Here is a 20,695-nt window from a genome sequence, read left to right as displayed (position 1 = left end):
AATTTATCAACTAGAAACACCTGAAGCGGGTAAACAAAAAACAAAATAAAGTAAACATTTAGGATAGTTAAGCAAAAAATTAGTTGGAAAACTTGTATGCAGCAAGCTAGGAGAGTAATTGAAAAAAAAAACATAAGTCAGATATAGAGCTAACAAGTAAAAACATAGTTCCAGTGTATTACAATAGTATATTATGCCATGATCATGTAATGATCATTAACCGGGATACGAAACGAGCCGAAGGCGAGTTTTGTATGGTATATGCGAGTGTATTAATAACCATTACATGAGAGTTGCATACGCTATTTTTTCTAAACCCGATAAATACTGAAAAACTATAAATATTATATTTGTATTGAACACATTTACAGTAATTGACTCATATTTAAAAAAAAACACAAACTTAATGGTATTATCATGGATATATGAAAACTATAAAGATTCTAATTATATTTATATTGAATATAACAACTGTAATTAATCTGATCTTTTAAAAATATTGGAGTCGATGGTATTCTTTCTATATCGCTGTTTTCAGACATTTTGATAATATAGGTAGGTAATATGAAAACTGATTTTGACAAATAAAGCAATTAGTTACTTAGGTTAGAATCTAGGACAAATAAAGGAACAGGATTCTTGATTGAAAAATTATGGGTTTCTATTGGTTGATAATCTGTATCGTTATGAAAAATCTGTATCGTAATGGATATCATTATGAAACGGATTATGGTCATATAAGTGTATTGTTAGAGAACGGGTGTAGAAAAAAAAAACATAATTCAACAGTAATACAGTAGTAGTATTAAGCTTACATGGTAGAATAACTTTCAATTTGAGCTCATGTATTTTGACTAGAGTATAAAAGTTTCTTAACGTGGTTCTTAACTTGACCAGTAGGTTCATAATAAATGTCGAGATTTTCACAGAGTTGTTTGTAAAGTTTGCTCATTGCAACAACTGGTGACTTGAGCAATATGTTTGTTCTAGAATTTGGTAGATAAACAGTCAGTTCATTTCTAGAATTGATTCGTGGAACATGAAAGTTGTAGTGGGAGAGTAGTTCGGGACAGTCAATCAGATTATTCACTAGTTTATAAATGAAAATTATAGAGTAGTAAGTTATTCGGGTTTGAAGGGATAATAGATTAAATTTATTCAGTAGTATTCTGTTGTCGATGCCTTGTTCAGGGTAAACTCCTTCTAGCTTGTAAGTAATATATTTCATGAAGCCTCTTTGTATAGACTCGATTTTGTTTATGTGGACATTGTATATGTGTGACCATATAAGGGAGGCATATTCCAGCCGAGATTTGACGTATGCATTTAAAAGAGTTGAAAAACTGTCTCTGCTACGAAAGTTCTTACAGTTACGATAAATGAGCCCTAGCATCCGTTTGGTTGAGCATGTTATTGTGTCATAGTGAATGGAGAAACTCAGTTTAGGGTCAAATGTGACACCAAGATCCCTTTGATGAGTGCTTATTTGAAGAGGTGTGTTATTTATGCAGTAATCATGAGAAATAACATTATGTTTAAGGGTGTATTTTGAGTATTTACATTTGTTTGTATTGAGGGGAAGATTATTTTCGGTACACCAAGGTCTTTTTGTAAGATTAAGCAGTCCTCCATTTAGTGACACCGATTTAGGAGAACTCTTACCTTTACGGGTGACACTTCACTGGGTAAAGCCACCACCCCCTGCAGGGCAGGAGAGGTGACAGATTCAAGAGGTCGCACATTCAACTGTTCCATTCACACACGAAAACTCATTGATATGTAACAATATTCAACTAGACTCATCGCCATAATCCTTGGCTTTGTATTTCGACTGATCTATCTAACAAATAACATTTTCTATGCGCTATTGACTATTTTTCTTTGTGGATTTGGGAATTTTGGGTTATTTCACTGGTCGATCTTCAGAAAAATTATTTCCATTGCAATTTGGACTTTGTACATACACTTGGATCATTTCAAATATCTGAAAACGTATAAACATCGTGGAATATTGATTGGTATGAAATGATAAGAACTCAATTAGATGACTCACATCAAAAATATATAATTTCAATAATTCAAGCAATTACCGATTTATAAAAATAGAAATGTTTTCCTGTGCATGACTAACAACTTGATAATAAATAGCAGTGACACGGAAAGTCATGTTTGAAACACTGTATAATTAATGTATTTCGTACAGCGTTGGCTAATGTAAAGAAAGAAAAGGATGACTCGTTTTCATCATTAAAATGTAAAATATTTTTTTCAATTTCACTTTTGGTGGATGCCAAAAATTTTTATAATGAGGCTGTTTAAAAAAGGTCGAGGCTGATTTTAGAAAATAAACTCTGGAACAATCTAGTATTCAACTGTATGTTCCAAAAATTTTGATATCAGTTGTAAACTATCCACTTAATTTGTCGTTATCAATTGCCAAAGATTGAAACAACTGCTTCCCCTGCTAATACAGCGCTGAACATTGAATTACATCCGACAAACAAGTTTTAGTGGTACCTAAATTATAGAAATAATATGGCCGGCTAGTATGGTCATATTATCTCCTAATATGGCCATCTAATACGGCCTAATTCACTTATCAATTGTTATCTAGAAAGTTTTTGGTTTTCAGTAATATGAAAAAGTATCTTGCACTCTTGATTTAGGCTCAGAAAAAAAATCTCTATAAAGTCTTTTCAAACACATTTTTCTGGGTCGTTATTAACAAAATAGTTCATTTCTGTAGATAATATAATTATGCAGTATATTGCTAATACATTGTTAAGTTATTTTTTGTTTTTTTTTTAAGTTGACCCGTTCAAAAAATAAAAGAGAGGGTGGGGGACATTAAAGAAATGCACCGTACAAAATAGTTATTTATGTATCAAGGGAATTAGGAGGGCCTTAATTACCGATGGCAAAGTTTGCGTCCCGAGGGCCTCTGGCCCGAGGGACAGCAATTGCCTGAGGTTATTAAGGCTCATTAATTCCCGTGGTACATAGATAATTTTATTTCTGACCGATTTCAATAAAATTTTGTTCATTTTTGAAACGGAAAAATGTACCAATTCATTACCTTCCCGGTATATTTGAATCAGGTACCGTTGATTATAGTAGAGTTTTCTTGTTGCTAGGTTGTTGCTATGTTACTTGTTTATAAACAGAACTTTGTTATCAAGCTGTGTTTGCGGTGAAAACGTGTTTTCTACCACAAATATAATGGAGGATATTTTGAAAAAAGCTGAACAAGCAAGAGAATCATTAATTCCATCGAAAAGTGAAGCCGTATACCAAAAAGAATACAAGATATATCTGGACTGGCTGACACGGAAAAATGTTATGCCAAAAGATGTCACTGAAACTGTATTTCTGGCATATTTTCAAGAACTGGTAAGGAATTTTCTATGTTTTTCGGTAGATTTGGTTAGTAATTGTGTTTATTCGTTTCAGTCAGAAACGTATAGTCCGAATTCTTTATGGACTAAATGGTCAATGCTAAAATCGATGGTGACTATACATGAGAAACGAGATATCACCAAGTTCAATGAACTACAGGCTTTTTTGAAACGGAAGAGTAAGAGTTATAAGCCGAAAAAGTCTGCTGTTTTATCTCCTAAAGATGTTATCAGATTCCTAAAGGACGCTCCTAATGATATTCATTTATTGCATAAGGTAATTTTTTTCTTATTTTCCTTTTTGTGTGTATTTATTTCCCTTTTTTTGTTATAGGTTGTTTTGATTATGGGTTATTTTGGAGGATGCAGAAGTCAGGAACTTTTGAATATGAAGATATCGGATATAGAGGACCGGGATTCCGTTATGGTAGTGAACGTACCGGAAAGTAAAACTGGTGTATCGAAGAAATTTACAGTTGTGGATGAAAAAGAGTTCTCCGCTTTGCCTTTATTAAGACTTTATATGTCTTTGCGTCTTAAAGGTATTGAACGATTTTTTTTGAGCTTCCGACAAAATAAATGTACATCTCAGCCAATTGGAAAAAACATGTTTGGGAAAATCCCCAGCAAAATCGCAATGTATTTAGGATTGCCAAACTCATCTTCCTATACGGGACATTGCCTTCGTCGCACTTCTGCTACTGCTCTAGCCAATGCAGGAGCAACTATGACTAACTTAAAAAGACACGGAGGTTGGAAAAGTTCCACGGTGGCGGAGGGGTATTTGGAGGATAGCATCGAATTGAGAAATAAAACGGCGCGTATGTTGTCTACTTTGTCATCAGAAGAGGCAGGTACCTCGACTGTAGCGAACAGAAGCTCCAGCCATACAAAAGAAGAAATTGTTTCCAGTGGCGGAAGTAATTTTCAGGGAACATTTCAAAATTGTACATTTATTAATTGTAATGACGTGAATAAATAAAATATGGTTCAGTTTTCATTTCTATTTATTTTTACTTGTGAAAGGTAGAGGGAATTATAAAATCTATAATGTCCCAAGGGAGTTATGACCCTCTTTATTGATAGCGTAACTATGACGATATAAGCTTATAATATCCCGGTCAGAAATAAATAAATGTTTTAGAGCCCCCCGAACCATGCCACTGAATTGTTTTCCAAAACATACAAAAATATGTAAATTATGATTAATATTCTATTATGTTTTTTCTCCCATTCCCAAGGAAATTCCCAGCATTTAACAGGTTTCGTCGGTGTTCAAGCTAATTATTATATTTTGCTACACTGTCTCTAACCGGAATATATTTCCATAGCAAAAAAACAAACTTGATCTCGTCTTTTGCGATATTTCACATCAGCTATTTATATTCAGTTCGAATAAAAAAAGAATGAAATTACGACTTTAGTGTACTCAGTACATAACTATCAATCGATTAAGATAAAGAATCCATACGCAAACGTGAGTGACCTCTAAAAACTCAATTCTAATTCAATATAGTGGATAAGACGACAAATTAGTTTGTTCTTTATTGGATTCCTGAACTGGCTGGGATGTATAGATAATCTTATACAAAGTATGTCAAATTTAAATAATGTCAGCGATAGCTCATAAACATCGAGGAACTCGAGTAGCGAACATCGTATCAGTAGCAAGTGTAAAAATTATTCTGAGTTATTTGTAGACTTCGAAAACGTCAGCTTGAAAAAATGAGATATCAATGAACAAGATTCTAAACCTGTTTCGATAGAAGGTAGAAGGAACCAACATAGCATACATCTGAACCTTGATAACTGGTTTCTTTACTCAAACTTCTAGAGCTGCAGTTGGACACATGAAAATTGCATGTGTGATTCCCAGAAAGGATAAATGTTTCAATTTCTGAATACTTGACTGGTGACAGATGGTTGTTGAATTTTTTTGGTTTGAACTGTTCGGTATGACCAACAGAATATGTTGGTTTTAATGTTTTAAACCTCATGTATTTCCAAAAAATATAAGTGTGTATAAGAAGGTTGAAGTCTGCGTCGTTGAAGCTTTTTTTTTCTTACGTTCGTACGGAAAGTGAAAACTGAGTTTTATGTCGGCGATATATCTCGTGCCTCCCGCACCAATGTACTAAAGGGTCCATATCTGAAAGAATTCCGATTTTCAATTAAGGAATATCATTGACTTTAGGTCGATGATGGCCAATATCTTGCACTGATGAGTGGCTAATGAGCCCGAAACCGGTCTGCAAGTGTGCCCGTTCCAAAATTGAAGGTCGACTCTTTCAGTTGTATTGCCAATGGGCTTTTTTCATGCTATAGAAGATGATACTGGTTTGCTTATAGACTGATCGAGTTAGGGGTATAATATACTTATCAAGCCTAGTCGGTCCCAAAATCTCTTTACATTTGCAGAAAAAATAATAATTCGAAAAGCAAGAATTTAAATTTGCCGCCTATCTGTTGACCAATGAAATTGATCGTGTCTAGAGCGGAGTTGCCAAGTGAATTGGTTTTTAATATTCAGTCACAGATCCGATGATCCAATTTGACATACGCCATTTTTGTTGTTGTTGTCAACTCGGTTGAATACAACTGTTACAATTATCTAATTAAAGAACGTTTTTTTGTAAGAGGTAGGTCTTGGCGGGTGCCTATTTTGCTGCATATTCCGTGTCATTAGTTTACAGTTCGAAAAATATTTTTTCAGGTTATTTTTGGATTGATATGTTCTGGAGTAATTCTACATTTCACTGTACATATTTTTGCTTCTCTTTTCAGTCGCCATACTGCTCCTTGGCCGAGATAAAATAAAAATTAAATCAAAACTTTCCATCCTTCGATAAAAGACAAAGTTTGAAATGAATGTCATATAAATACAAGGGATCTACTAAATATACCACCTACCGTTTTAATTTTTCATGCTTCATTTCGGTACCAAATGCAAATTTTTCAAGTAAAATTCATCGATCATTTCAAAATCGACTCTTGGTAATTTGTCGGGAGTCAGCTTTAACAAAACTAGGCTCAACATCACAAGTCATAGAGTGAGTAGTTTGTGCTCAACATTCATTTTGAAATTATTTCAACAAAAATACGAAGTTTGTGGAAACCGTTGACATTAGAAAGAGCACACTGTCGCATGCAGTACGGAAGGCGCTGGCTGACTAGATGACAATATTGCTAATATACCAGTAACGTTGAATTTCTTATTTTTGGTGGGTAGCATGAATGGATAATTGATATATTTTATAAGGGTCCATAAGCATTCGAAAACCATTTGAAAATACAGTTATCAAGGCAAATATTATTGTCCATTTTTATGCTTAATTCGTGGATTCGAGCGATCTTATTATTGTATATTTATTTGTTTGCTGGCTTCATTCTTGAAAAAAATGAATGAATAATTATAGAAAATTTTAATTGATCGTTCATATTCTCAGGAAAATGGAGTACCCATATCACAATTTATTGGTTTATTCTGTTTATTTTTGCAACATTGAGTTTCAACTTTTTCTTAGCTGACAGCTCGCGTAGGAAAAATTTGTTTTTTTCATCGAGTTTAGTTTGTGTGTGTTCTAAAAGTGTTTATTCTCCACAGAAAGTATTATCTGGAGTTAATACTGTCGCTGAAAGTATGATACACTTCATTAAATTTTATCATATAATTAATGGTATTACCTCAGAAGCTCTTGTTGGATCAGTTCGAGTACAATCAATTCTGTCTATACTTTACCTCATTCAACCTTCCTCTCAAGTTTTGGAAGATTCCACAGATTACCCAAGCAAGCCTATAATAGCACTTGAATTTAGTAGCTATATCAGAAAGAGGTATGTATGTAGGAATCGTTTTTTTTGTAATAAATTGCAGTTGTACAGATTGAGGATTATAGAATATATTGAAAATTTGAAATGATTCTTTAACCCAGTTTGCTATATTTTTTGATTTTCATAACTGTACCTATATTATTAAATAACGCATAAAATCATAGTGTAGGTAAATATTTTGTGACCTATCGACTTTGTGTACTGATTTTAGATATAGAACTTATTTCCAAACATGATTTATCGTGTACATTTTATTCCATGTGGAGAATTTTTCATTAATTGAAACGTTAACGGGTTCATATACACTTCCATAATTAAATTTTTAATTATAGGCTCCGTAAATTTTACGATTTGGCAATGTTGATTATTTCTATTGTTTCTATTGGTCAATCGAAGAAGCCGGAATAGGGTCGTGACGTCACCACCCTACCAAATTCGATTTTCAATAATAAATTACGGGAAAACTACGGTACTTAGAGAGATGACACAAAGTGCACTGTTTTTCAATTTAAAATTTCTATCAAGTGAACTATAAACCAAAAATGCAATGAGTTTGTATCAAGATTCCCGCACTGACGCCTGTCGGATATAATCCAACGCCCTTCGTGGTATTAGCCAGGGGAGTAGTTGTTTTCTGATAGGCGTCAGTCCATTCAATCTACTGTGTAGGTGTAGGCTTATGCAGATCCACTTTTCTTCTGTCCAGGACATCAAGCTATCCATCAGGAGCGACCACAGAAGGGGAAATATTATCCCACCTTGAGGACAGCCCCTGGTGACCCTGAACCTAATGGCCTCGCTTTGAACAGTCATAGTTGCAGTTCTGTTCACCAGCATGGCGTATATCCAGCCAGTTACGGTCGATTCTATACCTCTCCTAGCCAGAGACGATCCTATAGATTCAGGTATGAAACATGGATTCATTACTTCACTCCGGAATCAAAACGATCGTCATCTGAGTGGAGAACAACTGGTTAACCTCGTCCAAAGCACCCAGAAGCACAACAATTAGTCTGGTTCACATGTACTCGATTTAGCTCTTTTTGGTGACATTTTTCAGCCCTGTCCGAAAATTACGACCAAGGTGTCATTTGATTCGTATTTTTGCCTAGAAAGTTTAAGGAACGGTCCGAAAACGCGCCGATAAAAATTACAAAAGTTATAAACAATTAAGTGAAGAAAAATGGGGCTTTAGTTTTTTCTTAATATCTCGGAAAATTTTCAAAATTTTGGAAATTTGAAAAGATCAATGAATTTGCGTAAAAAAAGTCCCGACTCCCGAAACTGTATCTAGATTATTTATAATTTTTACAAAGCCCTGAAAATAGAGCCAAAAGCGGGTAGTCTGGCTTCCGCGCGCCTTTCGTCACTCTGACATAAAAACAAAAAAAATTATTTAAACATATTAAATGTAAATATTAAGGAATGGAAAAATTCATGTTATGTTGGGATTCATCAATAAACAATAATCCGCAGTCAAAAAATTTTTATCACAATTTTAACGTTAATTATAAATTTGTTAATTAATAACTTTTTCCGAATGGAAAGTTAATATAAAAATCCCTATAATTATTAAACTAAAACCCTGGCAAATTGTTATTTTATATTTTTTTATTAACAATTGAAAACTATAATTTTATAAAAAATACATTACAATTTTTTTGTTATTTTTTATTGTTTCAATGTCTCATGGCTAAAAACTAATTAATAATTTTTTTTAAATTTTTTACAGTTATTGTTAATAAATTTATTATAAACAAATATTGTTTATTAAGCAATTCGAATTGTTTCTGCATTATGTTAATTGAAAAAAATCATGATTTTTAGAAAAAAAAAATGGTTTCTTAAAAAAATTTCTTTGTTGCTAAAAAATGCGTTTGTTGATTAACAATCGTTTTTTGCAACTAAATATTAAAATTAAGAAACCGTTTTTTTTTTAATCATAAATTCTATTGTTCTTTAAGGTTTTGAAAAAACTTCTTTTTTATTCTTGTAAATTGTCGTAAACAAATGATTTTTTAATTTTTTTTTCAATACTTTGTTCTATAATAAAAGTAACTATGTGTTTTTTTTAATTTATTCTATTTTTTATAAAACTTTTAATATTGTGATACCTTGATACTTGTCTTTTTCATTCACTCCTTCGCTTTTATAATTATAATGTGTATGTATGTGTATGTATGTATATATGTGTATATGTGTGTATATATATATATATATATATATATATGTGTATATATGTATTTTAGCTAATGTAAGTGTAAATAAGGATATATCTAGGGTTGAATATGAATATTGTATTTTTATTATTTTATTAATTTTCTTTAAGTGATTTTAACTTTGATTGTAATTTTCACAGTCACACACAAACTGGAAACAGTTTATGTGACTTCTTAGTTTATTAACTTAACTTGTTTTTACTCTGTCTATATTCTATATTTTATATTGTACCTGAAGTTAATAAATAATAATAATAATAATAACTTTTAAACTATTGCAGTTATGACAAATATGCCTCAAGTCTTTTTTGTTCATTATGAAATTATTAACAATTTAAGCCTTTTACTAAAGTTGTAGTCCTATTATTTATTTATTGATCGTTATTTATAAAAAAAAAATCAAGTTTTCGGGGAATTTACTAAATCAAAAACATACTGAAAGTTATTTTTAAATTTTATTAATTCATGTTTGGTACAGTTGAAATTTTTTTTATAATTTTTATTATTTTTTTTTTGTAATCTTTTAGATCGTTTTAGTGGCGGTGGCTCATCATCTGTGGTTTCTTCTGTATTTTCTTGTCGTGATGTTCCTTGAACCTCCTCCTCTTCGACTTCTTCAAGTATCGGTTCACAGTATTCTTGAACTCCTACTGGAAAATCTTGATAATCATTAAGGTCGTCTTCATTTCCATCGGGATTACTATCGATAGCATTTAATCGACCGATCATGATATCAGTATCATCATTGTCATCATCAAGTGATGGCCTTGTACTGTTAGAACATGTTTCACCTTTACAATTTTTGCATAAAGATGAGCAAGGAAGCCCAGCTTTTTTACATCCACATCGATTATTACACTCTTTTATGCAGGCACAATTAACCAGCTTAAGTAAGTCGTCAGGCGCCAGTTTTTCCGTTGTTTTTATCGGCAGGAACATTGTTTCAGATTTGATCCAACCCCAATCTTCGGGATTCAAATTATAATTACCAATCTAAAACTGAACTTGGTAATACGTCCTAAATGAGTGTAAATGTGTTGCTATTGTTGTTGGAGGTAAAGTTGATCGTAGTCTTTGATTTCGCAATCATACTTGAAAATCGAGAAACACGACACTGGCCTGATGTTGAATTAGTATCGAATTGACCGTACAAGGCCAGCATAATTCGCTCTCCAGCTACTTCGATATCTTGACGAGAGGCATCGGGATTGTAGAAGACTTCCACGTATTGCATCAGGTGAGGATTTTTATCTATAATATCCAGCAATTTTTTTTTCTCTTTGCCGAAAATAGCGCTCGTTGTATCGCATCCTGTAAAGGCATGCGCGAACAGAATGATATTTTTCTTATTATTCCTGGTTTCATAAATAATATTTGAATTCTCTGGTGTCAATTTGTTTATAACAAATTTTATTTTAAATAAACAATTAAAAAAAGAATAAAAAAAAAGTTTTTTCAAAACCTTAAAGAACAATAGAATTTATGATTTAAAAAATACGGTTCCTTGATATTAATATTTAGTTGCAAAAAACGATTGTTAATCAACAAACGCATTTTTTAGCAACAAAGAAATTTTTTTAAGAAACCATTTTTTTTCTAAAAATCATGATTTTTTTCAATTAACATAATGCAAAAAAAAATTCGAATTGCTTATAAACAATGTATTTTTTTATAATAAATTTATTAACAATAGCTGTAAAAAATTAAAAAAAAATATTATTAATTAGTTTTTAGCCATGAAACATTGAAACAATAAAAATAAAAAAAAATTTGTAATGTATTTTTTATAAAATTATAATTTTCAATTATTGTTAATAAAAAAATAAAAAACAATATTTTTTTTATTTTGGCAACGGTAATCTATTTTTTTGCCTATTAAGGATAACTTCACCAAAGGAAAAAAATGTCAGGGTTTTAGTTTATTAATTATAGGGATTTTTATATTAACTTTCAATTCAGAAAAAGTTATTAATTAACAAATTTATAATTAACGTTAAAATTGGGATAACAATTTTTTGACTGCGGATTATTGTTTATTGATGTTTCCCAACATTACATGAATTTTTTCATTCCTTAATATTTACATTTAATATGTTTAAATATTTTTTTTGTTTTTATGTCAGAGTGACGAAAGGCGCGCGGAAGCCAGACTACCCGCTTTTGGCTCTATTTTCAGGGCTCTGTAAAAATTATAAATAATCGAGATACAGTTTCGGGACTCGGGACTCGGGACTTTATTTACACAAATTCATTGATCTTTTCAAATCTTTTTTCAAATTTCCAAAATTTTGAAAATTTTCCGAGATATTAAGAAAAAACTAAAGCCCCATTTTTATTCACTTGATTGTTTATAACTTTTGTAATTTTTATCGGCGCGTTTTCGGACCTTTCCTTAAACTTTCTAGACAACAATACGAATCGAATGACACCTTGGTCGTAATTTTTGGATAGGGCAAAAAAAAGTACATGTGAACTAGACTAAATCGGCTGGAAAGGTTATGGTCTCGGATGTGCGTTGTGTAATAGTCATCGACTATCTTGAGAAGGGAAATACCATCAACAATGAATATTAAATTGCGTTACTGGAGTTTTTGAAGGCCAAAATTGCAAAGAAAAAAAAAGTTCGCTATTGATGGCTGCCAAACAAATACTAAACAACGCAGGGCCTTCAAACTTGAAACATATGCTTTAAAGATTGTGTAGGTACTTTCTAATCATTATTTTTCAAACAACTATCGCCGGATTCAATTGGCATTAGAGCAAAAATAACAAGGTAGCCAAGTAGCTCATTGTTTGTTTAAATTATTCATTGAACGGTGACCTTAAACGAAATGTGCCCAGACTACCAGTAACCAGTAAGAAAATACCTGAGATATCCTGTGAGAGCCAACACGGTCTCGCATTTCCTCAGACTGGCTAGGCTGGAAGCAGGTTTCACCACAGGTACGGTCTCGCCTGCGTTCGCCTGTCTTCTTTTGCCCACCAATGGCGACTGGGGATTTTCAAGGCCGCTGTTGCGCCTCCTGCCGTTCAACAACGACTTGATGCCGGGCATCGCGAAAAGGGGTTCAGCTCTGGAACGGGACGGGCGGCGAGCGGGAACGGATCCGCTCGGCGGGGCATGGGGGGAAGCGGTCGAGGTGGTCACTATTCGACGACCTCGCGGCTCTATCAGAGCTGTCTGGTCGGCCACTTTTCCTGGAACATAAAGAAATAGTAGTGTCACAGATTTAATTACATAGATCATATAGATACTGTATAAGATATAAACCTGGGAAAATTATTTGGTAATGATTAGAAATAGTTTGTATGGAGGTGATTGACAATGTTTCATGATGAATTTCACTAGTTCGGACTTCCATTGTCTACTATATAAAATGATTTGAAATCCCTGAAACAACTAAGAAAGAATAATTAAAAATGAATAGCTGAAAATAACAAGTATATTAAGCAAAAATAAACCTGATATGAAATAATAGTGACATAACCTACAAGTAAAAATATAACAATTGAATAAATAAAAATAAAGGAATGAAAAAAGAAAATAATAAAAAGTGTAGAGATTCCAAGTCACGTTAGTTCACGACGTTTGGATTGTTAGTATCTACAATCGTCTTCGGGTGATGACTGGACTGATTCCTCCGAGAGATGACTATTTATAGGTCGTTGAAATACTTTCACTTATCCCTGCTTTCCATTTTCCGCTTCACTGGTTCCGTGAGAGATGACCGTTTTGGCGGGAGTTGGCCATTTTTCGTTAGATGATGGGTTTCCATATGTTGCGTATTTCTACGCTGGCCTGGCTGAATACGTTGTTGGACAACATGTATGTGGCTTGCTTGAATTTTCTCCTAAACCAATGTTCCTCTCTGTGCAAGATCTCAGCTTGTGACCACTCGATGTTGTGTTGATGGGTCCAAACATGGTCTGCTATTCCTGATTTGCTGGTTTCCCATCGCTGTGTGTGCTTCTTGTGCTCGGCAATGCGAACATTCAATGGCCTCTTAGTTTCACCAATATAGGATTTTCCGCACTCACAGGGTATCCGGTAAATGCAATTCTTGGAATCGCAGTCCGCGTTTGGGGGCCTGGTTTTCGTGAGGCTGCTACGGATAGTGTTACCGGATCTGAAGCAGGTTCTGATGTTGTACTTGGAACCAATTCTTCTTGTCCTCTCCGATAATCCTCTGATGTAGGGAAGTGCAAGCACTGATTGTGACGGCTTCTCTTCACTAGAAATAGTGTTTGATGACTTTGCAGTATCTGGGTAGAGCAGAAAGTTGGGTTTGCTGCGTCAACTGAAAATGAGTTTTCAACTAAAATGAAATAAGGGAAAAAAATTATGTTAAACAGTTTTATCTAAAAATGTACTAAAACATAGTTCGGGAGGTCCTAGGTAGCAGTCATCACACCACTCGCCTCGGCAATCTACGGTATTGATCAGATAAAAAAAATAAAATCGTTGGGAGTAGCTTAACCTAAGTAAGTATGTAAACATAATCTTGCGCCGACATAAAAAATGTAAATATTGTAAATATTGTCTAATAATGTCATTGTTTTTTTTAATTTAGGGAGTTTTTAATAACCAAAAAATCCTACTTCAGCTGATAATTCCATAACAATAAGGTAATAAGAATACGTTTTTAGTAAACGGTTGTGAAGTTATCCACATCCACAAAGTACACTGAGAAAAAAATATCGCATTATTATTTTTTCATTTACCGACTCTGCACACCTACAAGTTTTCAATATGATACGCTTATTGACTGAAGTAGTAAAAAACAGAACCGTCCTAGTCCATTAAACTGTCTGAAGGGGTGAAAATAGGGTGGAAATATTTAAAAAAATTGTAACATGAAAAATGGACTTTGTACACCTACAAAATTGACATATGTTATTCCTGATACCCGATTTGACGAGAAAAACTTCACGTTATAGTTTTCCAAGCCGTCTGAGGGGGTTAAAATGGGGTGGAAAGTTGAAAAAATCATGTATTCGAAAATCGAGTTTGTACACCTACAAGTTTGAGAGATGTTATTACTGACACCCGATTTGACGAGAAAAACTTCACGTTATAGTTTTCCAGGCCGCTTAAGGGGGTGAAAATGGGGTGGAAACTTGAAAAAATCATATATTCAAAAATTGAGGTTGTATACCTGCAAGATTGAGATACGTTATTCCTGATACCCGATTCGACAAGAAAAACTTCACATTATAGTTTTCCAGGCCGTTTAAGAGGGTGAATATGGGGTGGAAACTTGAAAAAATCGTATCTTCGAAAATTGAATGTGTACACCTACAAGTTTGAGGTATGTTTTCCATCATGATCTATTCGACAGAAAAAAACTTCACGTCATAGTTTACTAGGCCGTCTGAGGAGGTAGAAATTTCAAAAAATCATATATTTGAAAATTGAAATTGAACACCTACAAGATTGAGATTCTCCTGATGATCGATTCAACAAATAAAAACAACGTGTCAGAGTTTTTCAGTTCTGAGAAGACCGGAAACTTTTGCACCATATTAGTTGACGGCCTGGAAAACTATAACGTGAAGTTTTTCTTGTCAAATCGGATGTCAGGAATAACATATAGGTATCAATTTTGTAGGTGTACAAACTCAATTTATAAATATATGATTTTTTCAAGTTTCAACCCCATTTTCACCCCCTCAGACGGCCTGGAAAACTGTAACGTGAAGTTTTTCTAGTCAAATCGGGTGTCAGGAATATTATATCTCAATCTTGTAGGTGTACAAACTCAATTTTTAAATATATGATTTTTTCAAGTTTCCACCACATTTTTACCCCCTCAGACGGCCTGGAGAACTGTAACGTGAAGTTTTTCTCGTCAAATCAGGAGTTAGTAATAACATATCTCAATCTTGTAAGTGTACAAAGTCGATTTTTCATGTTACGATTTTTTTAAATATTTCCACCCTATTTTCACCCCTTCAGACAGTTTAATAAACTAGGATGGTTATGTTTTTTTACTAATTCGGTCAATTAGCGTATCATATTGAAAAATGGTAGGTGTGCAGAGTCGGTAAGTGAAAAAATAATGCGATATTTTTTTCTCAGTGTACTTTGTGGATGTGGATAACTTCACACCCGTCGAAATAGAAGGCAGCTGATATAATTTTGGAAAAGCTTCAAATCTAAATGAAATCAAGTAGGTCACGTTGATCGTTTGATTTGGATAAAAACTCTACACTTGTGTCGCCAGACTATATCTTATTTTTTATAAAATACACATCTGCTGTCAAAAATATCATAAATAGTGATTTACCTTTCTTGAAGGATGTCAAATCTTGACTGGTCAATGGCAATTCGTCGTTCTCAAACAGCGTACCGTACCCTACCGACCATGAACAAATAGCCCTGCGTCTCTCCCTTCTAGTGATAGGTGGATCGGCCCACGCTGCACTCAAACAGGCCGGCCTTCTCCTACCCACGCCGCACGCGTTGCGCAGTGGCAACGAGGGCTTATCGATGCCTAATGGTTGGATCGGTAGAGTCATTATTGGTTATGCTAACAAGCAAGAGGCTTGGAGGTTTCTCTTTGAACGCCTGAAACAAAGTTTAATTACAGTAAATCATACGTTTGATTAAAGTATAGGGTATTTCATTAAGCGCTTTCTATCTTTAAATTTGAGTAAAATAAAGTGAGTGTGGGATATCAATAAAATGCTGCTATTATGTGTGGAATATAACATCGTTCAGATGTATGTCATGGCTTCTCTAGGTGGAGCGTATCTAAACGTCCAATTTTTCATGAATCTGGCGCATAAACCAGGCTGAATTCGACCGATAGCATGGGTAATATTGGCTTTGCGGACCGATGGAGTTTGTGGCTTATTCGCATACACCCGCGACATAATAAGACCCCACAAGAAAAAATCTAACAGGGTCAAATCACACGATTTCGGTGGCCATTTTACATCACCTGCATGTGAGATGACCATGCCCTCAAATCGCTAGTGCAGAATATCCTTTTAAGCTACATGCCACACAGCTTTTAAGCTGTGTGGCATGTAGCGCCGTTCAGTTGAAACTACATGTCGTTTGTTTCTACATCTTCCAATTCAGGCCAAAAGAAATTGGTAATCCTCGACCTATAGTGCTCGCAGTTGACAGTGATGGCCTGGTCAACGTCGTTCTCGAAGAAATATGGACCGATGACGTCGCCAGCTCAGAACCCACACCAAACAGTGACATTTTCTGGACACATTGGACGCTCTTGGGTCTCATGTGGATTTGTATCGTCCTAAATTCGATAATTTTGTTTGTTCCACGTATAGTCTATCCATTTCCAATTGGAACGGCAATAAAAATAAGAGTACAGTCATAAACATTTCTTGCCTGTGGCCCCTAGTCGCCCAGATAGTTAGTAAACGTGCTATCAAATGTAGTTGAGGAATAAAGGCTCGGCTAGCTGGACTGAATACTAATTTTTTGTCCGGTTCACAAAATTTCTTTATCAGTGCCGTGTGTTCGTGGGGTTAGGTTAGGTAGTGAGTTGTTTTGCAAACCGATTTTTGAAAACTCTTTCTAGAGATCAATTACTCTAACACCAAACTGACATTTTTACACTCGAGGCGCGTTTCGCTAACAAGGTTAGCATCATCAGGAGAACCAAATTGACACTGAATATAAAGACAAGGGTTAGCTGTTTATATACCTAGAGTTTTTTGGTCCGATGTGGATTCTGTTTGTTAAATGATGATTATCCTAATTGATTTTTCGGTAAATAACTAGTGGAACCACTACCTGCAAATTAATTTGTCAACAATAGATTTAAAAGCGGACAGTCATTAAAATAGGGGATGTCATTGACCATGCAATGAAACAAAAACAAAGGAATAAAAAATTCGCAAACGTTGATGGTGCTACAAAAGATGTCATTCGGCGAACAATTTATGGTATATACCAAAAAAATGAAGTACCAACCTTGGAAATGATTTGGTATAAATTACTCGACTATCCCGATTACAATTACAAATCTTTTGAAACTCTACGAGGTGTCTTATTGTCTTGTGGTTTCAAATATAAAAAACTGAACAATCGGATGGTCATAATGGAATCGACACGCATTGTTCAACTCCGACAAGAATATTTGAGACGAATGAAAAGCTACCGAGAATCCAGCAGATATATAATCTACCTCGACGAAACTTGGTTTGACACCCATGATGTTGTCAGATATGGCTGGGTAGACGAAACTAAGGATTGTGCTTTGAACACACCTTCTTCAAGGGGAAAACGTGTTATAATTTTGCATGCCGAGAATGAAAGTGGTTTCGTACCTAAAATCTTTGCTTCTGTCGGCCAAAAATATAAAAGATTCGTCTACTGATTATCACGAAGATATGACTGCGGCTTTATTCGAAACCTGGTTCAGTGAGCAGCTTCTCCCAAATATTCCTCCAAACTCGGTTATTGTTATGGATAACGCTTCGTATCATTCTCGGTTATTGACTACAATACGAAATAATAACACAAAAAAAGGCGGATATTGTTGATTTCATGAGAAATCATGACATGGAAATACCCGAAAAGATTCCAACGAAAAAGATATTACTGGCGACCATGAAACAACGTAATTTCAAAAAAGAGTATTATTGATTCGATGTGTGAAACACGTGGTCATATTCCCTTACGTTTGCCTCCATACTATTGTGTGTTCAATCCAATTGAAATGGTTTGGGCCACAATGAAAGAAAGCTTGCGGAAATGTAATCAGTCACCGACTTTGAATGCTGTAGTGCTTGACCAATATAAGGCAAGTTGTGAATGAAGAAGGTAATAGTGATGTGTGGAAGAACTGTGTGGCCCACGTTATAGAAGAAGAGAACAAATATTATGTGCCAAGTTCCATAAATCCGATCGTTATTCAACCCGATGATGATTCCACCTCATCCGAATATAGTGAAGAAGAATTTTGATTTTTCTAGCAATTTTGTTGGATTCTATTATTCTGTAGATATATTTTTGACGAGAATTCGGTGATTATTTGTGTTTTCATTGTATTTTAGAGTTTTCGACTCGGAAATCAACTACCTTAAATTTCGAAGTTTTTCATAATTACCCATGGTGGAAAAATTCAGTTGAGATTACTTTTTCATGGGGTGATCAATTGCTATGATAGTAAGAGTAAGTAACTGAAAAATAATATGCCGACGCCTATGTCTAGGCGGGAATTCCTTCTCTGTGCTGTTCCAATTGGTATTGGAAATACTATACCCATTCATCCAGAAATGTGCCTCAGTTCCTAGGTCAGTTAAATTTTGTACGGATGCAGGCCAAGTCACGACGCAAAATTCGCCACGTTGTGGTCTGTCAAAGGCCGAATTCTTGTAAGCGACGCGAAATTGACTGCTTCGGATTCTTCAACACACTCTCACAGATAGCGGCGATGTTTTCGGCAGATCTTGCGTTTCGTTGACGTACGGGTGTTGGTCGATTGTTTACTGGTGGGCTCAAATTATCCACAAATAGTCCTCTCGGTAGGGCGATTATGACGACCGTAAAATGGACGGAGCGCGCGGTACGCTGCCCGTACAGAACATCCATTTTGATAAAAAGATGTTATTATTTGCGCGTGACAACTAATTGATAGTCATTGCAAATGCCAATCTGATTGGAAATTGCACACGTTTAAAATGAATTGGCACATCTGTAGGTATGAACGAAATTCGTTATATTAATATATCGTTAGGTACCTCTAAACTTGCCATTCGAAAAGCTGTGGCTTCGACAATGTTTTTCATTATTTTTCAATGACTAATCGCGTGCTGTTGCACAGCAGTGGTTGATTCAAATTACGGAGCGTTCCAACCTTCAGTTGTAAATTATGCGATGACATGTCTGGCAAATCCAGTGAAAGAAAAGGCTTATTGTGTGAGAGAGGCAGGAGACCGGCGTCGTTGTCATCCCTACTCCGTGCTGTTTACCTAGTGCGAAGTGACACCGATAGACGCCTGGCGGAAATAACAATAATTAAATTAATAAAATGCCTATTGAAAAAGAAGTTGGTGATAGAAGGGTAAAAATTGAGATTTATATGTATTTTGCAATGCCACATTATAAAAAAATTAATATAGAAAAATGTGTCCAGAAAATAAAAAAAAAATATTGGGGGGTGCGCCCTTATCACTCTGAGGTTTGAAGAATAAACTAAAACCTATTCTCAGACCTACAGAACATACATATAAAATTTCATAAAAATCGGCCTAGCCGTTTCTGAGGAGCTTGACAACTAACTCTGTGACATGAGAATTTTATACAGGGTGGGCCATCGAAAACTTGACATGGAGGTTTTGGGTACTAATCTTGTAAATCCTAAAAAACGTTCAGACAGGTCGATTTTTATTGGGAAGGGGACATTTTTTTCCCCATTTACAGCGTCATCACTTCAACCCCGGAGCAGAGGGGTGAACAACCCTTGGAATTTCAATAGGGAACTGGGGGCGAGTCGCACATCGTTTGAAAGATCTTGGAATTCTCTAAACAAGGGTGTACATTTTTTTAAATTTCGACGAACCACATTAAATTTAGTGTTGAGGTTACTTACTTTATTCTCATGTAAGCATATGCTCAAAATGGGCACCTCCAGCTTCCATGCAATGAAATAGATTCTGCTGGAAACGTTCTGGAACATTGTGGAGCATTTCTGGAATGATTTGGCGGAATTCATTTGTGATTCGTTGCCGTAAATCTTCAAGTGATGCAGGAGGAGTACAGTAAATTCTACTTTTCAAATGACCCCACAGAAAGAAATCTAACGGCGTAAGGTCTGGTGATCGTGCTGGCTATTCGATAGTGTCTCGCCTCCAATACTAGTGATCCGGAAAAGTCTGATCTAAAGACTGCCGAACAGGCAGAGCATAGTGCGGAGAAGCCCTTGTTGAAATATCAACAGATCCTCCCGATAATTGTGGTCATTTTCAATAATATCAGTGAGAAGGGGATTAATAGTATCTTCCAGAAGCTCCAGATACATTTGTCCGGTTGAATTGCCTTCTAAAAACAATGGGCCAATAATACGGTCACCAAAAGTTCCAGCCCATACATTTAATTTCTGTGAACGTTGAGTATGCACTTCATGAAAAATGTGAGGGTTTCAATCAGCCCAATAGCGACAATTATGGTGATTAACTGTGCCATTTACAAAAAAAAGAACGTTCATCACTGAAGCAAATGTTGAAAACAAAATGTGGATTTTCCACCGCTCGTTCACTAACCAACTCGCA

At 34.8% G+C, this 20,695-nt stretch overlaps 2 protein-coding genes across 4 annotated transcripts in view; one reads left to right on the top strand and one right to left on the bottom strand.

The window, feature by feature from the left end:
* Positions 1–20,695, bottom strand: part of LOC111503854 (probable E3 ubiquitin-protein ligase RNF144A) — a 76,324-nt gene that overhangs the window by 25,255 nt on the left and 30,374 nt on the right. For all 3 annotated transcript variants that reach the window (XM_074172131.1, XM_074172130.1, XM_074172132.1), the window contains 2 exons: positions 15,733–16,013; positions 12,313–12,643 (listed from right to left, as the gene is read on the bottom strand). In XM_074172131.1, coding sequence (XP_074028232.1) covers positions 12,313–12,643; positions 15,733–15,964 — 563 coding nt within the window. In that variant the 5' untranslated portion in view covers positions 15,965–16,013. The remainder of the gene's footprint in view (positions 1–12,312; positions 12,644–15,732; positions 16,014–20,695) is intronic.
* On the top strand, positions 2,699–4,391 carry LOC141481071 (uncharacterized). Its single transcript, XM_074172133.1, has 3 exons — positions 2,699–3,390; positions 3,451–3,672; positions 3,730–4,391. Exons 1-3 carry the CDS (start codon positions 3,220–3,222, stop codon positions 4,375–4,377), a joined length of 1,041 nt encoding a protein of 346 aa, XP_074028234.1. The 5' UTR covers positions 2,699–3,219; the 3' UTR covers positions 4,378–4,391.

The sequence above is a fragment of the Leptinotarsa decemlineata genome, unplaced genomic scaffold (assembly GCF_025532065.1).
Source record: "Leptinotarsa decemlineata unplaced genomic scaffold, Ldec_3_MD MMD2_tig00000035_RagTag_RagTag, whole genome shotgun sequence".
Classification (NCBI taxonomy): domain Eukaryota; kingdom Metazoa; phylum Arthropoda; class Insecta; order Coleoptera; family Chrysomelidae; genus Leptinotarsa; species Leptinotarsa decemlineata.
The sequence above is the reverse complement of the archived record's forward strand: the minus strand, read 5'-3'. Positions and strand labels throughout refer to the sequence as shown.